The 6451-nt window shown below is 32.2% G+C and overlaps 1 protein-coding gene across 1 annotated transcript in view; it reads left to right on the top strand.

Annotated features, from left to right (window-relative positions):
• Positions 1 to 2054: 2054 nt before the first annotated feature.
• Positions 2055 to 6451, top strand: part of LOC129311518 (beta-ketoacyl-[acyl-carrier-protein] synthase III, chloroplastic-like) — a 5218-nt gene continuing 821 nt past the window's right edge. Inside the window, 6 exon segments of the mRNA XM_054953850.1 lie at positions 2055 to 2789; positions 4149 to 4297; positions 4619 to 4755; positions 5586 to 5694; positions 5773 to 5891; positions 6351 to 6419. Of these exon segments, the coding sequence (XP_054809825.1) occupies positions 2593 to 2789; positions 4149 to 4297; positions 4619 to 4755; positions 5586 to 5694; positions 5773 to 5891; positions 6351 to 6419 (780 nt within the window). The 5' untranslated portion in view covers positions 2055 to 2592.

The raw sequence follows: 6451 nt of genomic DNA, 5'->3' as shown, positions 1-6451 counted from the left end.
TGACTAGTATTTGTGATATTATTAGGGATCAACTTGTATATTATCATTTTCATTAGTTGTTATCAAATTAATGTTTCATATTTAAGAATTTAATTTTCTTGTCTTTTATTGAATTTATTTTAACTAAGACATATTTAATTATTTATTTACATAAATTTGAATGTTAGTATTAATATAATTTAAATTTTTAATTAAGTATATATGTAGTTTAAATAATATATTTTACTTCTTAAATAAAATGTAACAACTTTAACAATATTAGATACAAATTTATCAATAATTTAATTTTAAAAAGAAATGTCCTTTATGGTAATTTATACAGCTAAAATTGATTCTAAAAAAATTATCCAAACATTTTCAGTTCTATTAAAATCAATTTTAGAAAAACAGCATCCAAACAGATTGTATTATAGCATAATCAATTATAATTAAAATTTATTACTTAATTAATTATTTTTATAATTTATTATACTCAACTGAAATTCAAATGGACATTAGATCATTTCATGAGACTTTGTTGTCATATCACCATGCCAGTGGGCCTTAAATGTTATTTTACCAAAAAGATGCCAAAATCTTTATCACAATAAGCGAGAATTCATGACTAAATAAATGAACACATTTATTTACAACCTAAAAGAAAATTTTAAAACCTACGACAAAAGTGAAATTCAACTTTATAGAATCAACCGATTAAATCTGGAACCAGTCTCAAGTCACACCCAAGTTCGATTCAATCTCATAAAAGAATGGCTCAATCTAAGAACCAGTCGAATTGATACATTGGTCCTATTATTTTTTGTTTTAATTTTTTAAATGTTAATTTATACTTCTAAACTACTATCCAAACATATCTTTACATAATAAACATTGAGAAATGAATAAAAATAAACAAATATGAAAAATATGTATGGAATTTGTATATATTTTAAAATTACAATAAGTACATATATTGGATGGAAACAATGGAACGTTGATGGATATTACTTTTTATTATGCATTTTTAAATTTTAAAAATTCAACATTATGTATTATAGCAACCGAGTTGATTAATTTTGGGAAGGATGCTCTGGGTAGAAGTAGAACCCAAGACCAGATGATTTGCCATTAGAAATTCATATTAGAAAAAATAAAATAAAACAATGGTATTTCCACAATTTCACATAAAATTTATTTAAAAAAAAAGGGATTTCAAACTTGAGAGGAATTTATGTATTTCCTCAGACTTTGAGGTGATCAGAATTTTTGGGAAGGACTTGATAGTGATTTCTCCTTTATTTTTTTTTACTTTTTTTCCTTTGTTTTTTTTTTGGGGCCTGGATAAGTTTTTTCCGTTCAAAGCAATATTGCTTGTAAAATCCGTCAATCTATTCTATAAAATTTACCAATCCTATTATTTCTTTTAAAATATTTTTTTTCTATATTTTACAATTAAATTAAAATTTAAAAATTAAATTATAATTATCACAACTACATGGACTAATTAATTTTTCCTACGTTTTAGGTTCTTAAGGACATCTCAATTTAAATTAAAAAAAAAAAAACAGATACCCAGTGGGTCCACTGTATTTCCAGTGGTAGCTGGAAAGAAGTAAGAACTGAAAACTAAACTAACCATTAGAGGAATTTTTCTGTACTCTCACAGTGCTGGCTCATTCGTACTCTGACCAATCAAAATATAGCAGCTCAACTAATTTTTCGGATCAGCTCTTCATGATAATTCGAATTTTATTTTATTTTTAAAATCTCCTACCTCATTTATTATTCTTTTTAAAAATAATATATTAAAATTTAATTATTATTATTAAAATAATTTATAAAAATATTTAATTAAAGTATAATTGAAAAAATTTAAATTTTTTCAAAAAATTAAGTTTTAAATAAATTTTGAGAATAATTATCCCTACCTTATATTATATTGAGAAGTATTAAAAGTTTTTAAAAATATTAAAAATAATATAAATTAAGCAGACAGCTGGAATTAAAATTGCACGAGTTGATCTGTTTTGTGTCTTGATTGGACGGAGTACAGATGAGCTTTACTCTTGGAAGTACACAAGAATTTCTTCTAACCATGGCTGCTCGAAATGAGCGCTAGGCCAACTTTCAACTCCCATCAATGAATGGTATGCGATTTTGGTTGGGACCTCGAACCTAACGAAGAAGCCTTCTATAGCTACAAAACCACATTTTGCTTCTTCGTTGATAAATTATGTCCCTTTTTTATAATAATACACCCAGATCTAGGAATTGCAGAAGCATCGCTTCGATTTTTGCTGTATTACTCTGAGGCGAATTTACTCAGGGTGAAGCAATTAGCAAGGTTTGTGTTTAGCTTTGGAGTTTCCTCACAGATTGGATTGACTTAATTGCTTCTTTCTCTTTCTTCTTTGGAGCCTCCGAAGATTGTTATTGCGTTAAAAGGGCCTCGACGCTGTTGGTTTTCTCCCCCTGTCTTCTTACCTATGGGCTTTGTACACTCTGTCCATCACATTAATAATACTCTTTCGCATATAATCTGAAAGATTTTTTCTTCTTCGTCTAATACTTTTCTTGTATCGGATTCTTCCTTGGTTTTGAGTATTGGTGTAAATGGCCAATGCATCTGGGTTCTTTACGGCTTCAGTTCCTAACCTGAGTGGGAGGGCTCAGCCTGCCATAGCCGTTAATCAATTTGGGGATTTCTCTTTTCAACGAATCTCGAAGCAAGTGTTCTGCCTTAGTGCCGTAGAAGGCGCTGAAAGGCATGCTTCAAGTGCTTCAAAGCCTTCGGAAGCTCGGATACCCAGGTCATTTTTATTTTCAATCCGTTTAGTAAATAATTGGTTTAGCTCTGCTTGGCATGATTATTTACTAGTTAGGTAGCCATTTTTTTGTTGGTAACTTCAACTAAAAATCTACGTCTTATATTCGCTTGCCGTATTTATAGCAATGTGATTAGAGTTTTCTATCGAGAGCTTGGTTCGTGAAAGTGATAGAACCTTTAATAGTATCCGACCGACTATTGATGTCTACTCGCAGGGTTTCCAGTTTTGTTGACCTTGGGCCTTTGAAATCTTACCATGGTTAGTATGGGTATAGATTGCGTGCTTCTTTTACTTCCATTAACACGTCTGAGCAACCATTTTTGGATTCGAAACTTAAAGTGTTATGAAAAAAGTAGCGAGAGGGTCAAATAATTCCAGTCTTAGGAAATTAGGAACATGGCTTAGGAACTGAAGAACAAACTTCTGAGAGCTATAAGTTAAATGCTATTTTTGACTACATAGCCTCGGATGAAAGTTCAAGATCGTAGAAGAAGAAAAGGGGGCGTGGCTTGTGATTTTTTTTTTTTTTTACACTTGTTGGTTATCCATATCTGTTCATGAACTTGTTTTGAATGGGATCTCTGGTTTGAAAAGCAAATTTGCTATTAGAATCTGCCTGTATCAAGTGGGGCAGATTGATCTCAATTACAACTATACTCTTCTATGCCTTCCTTTGATCTAGATATGCTTGAGTTGTGCGATGCTGAAATGCAATGTTTTTTGCGTCTCAAAACACATTCTAAACAATTCTTTTATCTTGCTTTGCTCTTCTTTCAGAAATCATTTCAAATTTAGCATTACAGAGTTGGAAGAGGTCAACCATTTTCAGCATTTTTTATTTATTTATAATACTTAAGTCGTGTTATATAGGTAAAATTGTGCCAAGTCTCAAAATATATAGAAAAGAAAGAAGAAATGAATAGAAGCATGCAACCATTTGCTCCTTATTGTTAATTTTCAATCCATTTGATTGGATTTCTTTTGACAAACAGATTTATAACCATAGCAAACTTTAACTTCTTTCCTCTAATCATGCGTTTGCATTTTATCATTTGACTATAAATTTCTTTGCTCTGATGGTATTTTTGAGTCCTCAAAACATTTGTAAAGAGACGCTGCCTAGTCTCATGTTGCAATGTGGAAGAATTTATTGAGCAGCAACATATTACGTTGTTAATAACTTATAATGAACTGGTTATGAGCCTCATTTTTCTTGGTCTACATACGTACATATAACCAGGAGGAACAGTCACATATTTATGCCATTTGGGATGATAATCACATTTCTGTAGTTGGTATTTTTTTTTTGACAATTTATGGAAATAATTAATGTCTTCATAGGCTTGTCAGTAAAGGCTGCAAGTTAGTTGGATGTGGTTCTGCTGTGCCAGCTCTTCAAATTTCCAATGATGACCTTGCCAAAATGGTTGATACTTCTGATGAATGGATAGCAACTCGCACGGGAATTCATAATCGACATGTTCTTTCAGGTTAGTCTCTTGTATTATGCCATTGCAATGGCATAGATTAGACAGCTAAAAAAGTTAGGTTACATTGCTGGCTTCTAGCTTAGGCTCTTGATGGCCAATTGGTCAGGGGATGTCTATCTGGAAATGGATATCTCAAATTTGTCCTTCTGTGAAGTGCTGGTTGATTTGTGGTGAAATTTATTTTTATGGTGCTTTATCAATTCATTAATGTTACATGAGATGATGCCAAGTATGTTAAATAACGACTCACTCAAAACCTTGTTTGAAGCTTTACCAAATGAGATGGCCCTTGTTTATGTTTGCTTGATGTGATACTTGCAGGTGAAGAGAGCTTAACAACCTTAGCTGCTGAAGCTTCTAGGGAAGCTCTTCTGATGGCAAAGGTTGATCCTGGTGATGTTGACCTAGTATTGATGTGCACATCTACCCCAGAGGATCTTTTTGGAAGTGCTCCTCAGGTATTGGTTCGGGATGTATCATTGAAATGCCTTTGTGCATGTTATGCGGGATTACATGCATTGTTAGCAGTGTTGAGAATCTGAATATATGTAGACAAGAAAATTGAACTTGGCTTCTTACCCCAAGATTTCTTATTAAGCTAAAATCTCACTTTGTGGACTTGAGGGAATGTAAGGACTATGCATTTATCATTTGTTTTGAATAAACTTTTAGAATGATGTTTGGAAAATTACTTATTCTTATAGATTTTTATGCTGTATTTATTTCATGATTTTTTAATTATTATAAATATTGACTTCACTTTAATTAAAGATTATTTCCCTATAAATGTAAGGACTGGCTTTAGGCAAGATTTTTATCATATCATAGAAGATTTTTTCCCTAGTAAATGCGGGCTACTTCTGTAACCACTTAACAACATGCTTGTAACTTATAAGTATGCTGCACTTTCCATAGTTTCTTTTTATGGCAATACTTTCCATAGATTGATTCCTTAGAAAACAATTGTGCGTTTGTGCCTTGATCGATTGTTTTGGCACCAGTTTTATCAATCAAGAGTTTCTTAGCTTTTACATTACTATTTAAAAATTGGACACTCCCTGGTTGTGATTGTACTTTTTTTTCTCATTAACATAGAAAAATAATCTTTGTTGTTTTACGGACACATTTTAAGTTACTATCATGATGTTTGAATGATTCCGGTATTGCGGATTCCCTCCTACAAATGATAGAATCTTTTTAGCTTTGCAAAAAGTATTTAAACAGCCTGCTGATACTGCTAAGGCTGTTTGTTTTTTGTTGTCATCATAATTGTCATTGTGACTTGCAGATTCAAAGACAACTTGGCTGCCAAAAAGCATTGGCTTATGACATCACTGCTGCATGCTGCATGTAGTGATTTTTGCTGGGTTTAATATCAGCTGCTTGTCACATCAGGGGTATGAATTAGTATTAATAAAGTCTTGATGACTGCTAAGTCTAATGAAACTCAAATCCTTTTCTTTGTGTGGGTACAGGGGGAGGATTTCAGAATGTTCTAATAATCGGGGCTGATGGTCTTTCAAGATTTGTTGACTGGTCGGACAGAGGGAGCTGTATTCTATTCGGGGATGCTGCTGGTGCGGTACTAGTACAGGTAACTGAATATCTTCCTGTCATCATATAGCATCAACTACAAATTTCAATTATCATTCTGGATCATGTTTTCTGGTTTATAAGACACTGGTTATTGTCTTCTCAGTACGTTCAGTCTTGGAGTAGCTTTAAAAAGCAGGGTTTGAAATTTCTTGTGGCGTAAACTTTAGAATGAAAGTAAACTGCTGTGATAATCCTTGATCTCCCAGTTCAAAATTGTAAATATAGTATTACCTAAATTCTGGCTTATGACTTCTGAGGCAAAGTCTGTTATCCCATATGCTTTTTGTGAACTGATATTTGTTTCTTATTGGTAGATGACATTGAACTTTCTTTAGAAGGATAAAAGCAAAAACTGGCAGTAAACTTGTATTGTTTTCCTCAGGAAGTAGAAGATATTTCAGCAAAGAATTTTTTATGGTTATGATCTGATGTTATGCGGCTTATGTTTACATTTCAGGCCTGCAACAGTGAGGAAGATGGTTTATTCAGTTTTGATGTGAATAGTGATGGCTCTGGTCAAAGGTATGTACTTTTCATATTCACGAATGAAAAGAGCTG

This window comes from Prosopis cineraria, unplaced genomic scaffold (assembly GCF_029017545.1).
Source record: "Prosopis cineraria cultivar Desert tree isolate PC_DT_omini unplaced genomic scaffold, ASM2901754v1 PC5, whole genome shotgun sequence".
Taxonomy (NCBI): Eukaryota; Viridiplantae; Streptophyta; class Magnoliopsida; order Fabales; family Fabaceae; genus Prosopis; species Prosopis cineraria.
Note: the sequence above shows the minus strand (reverse complement) of the source record. Positions and strands in the feature narration are given on the sequence as shown.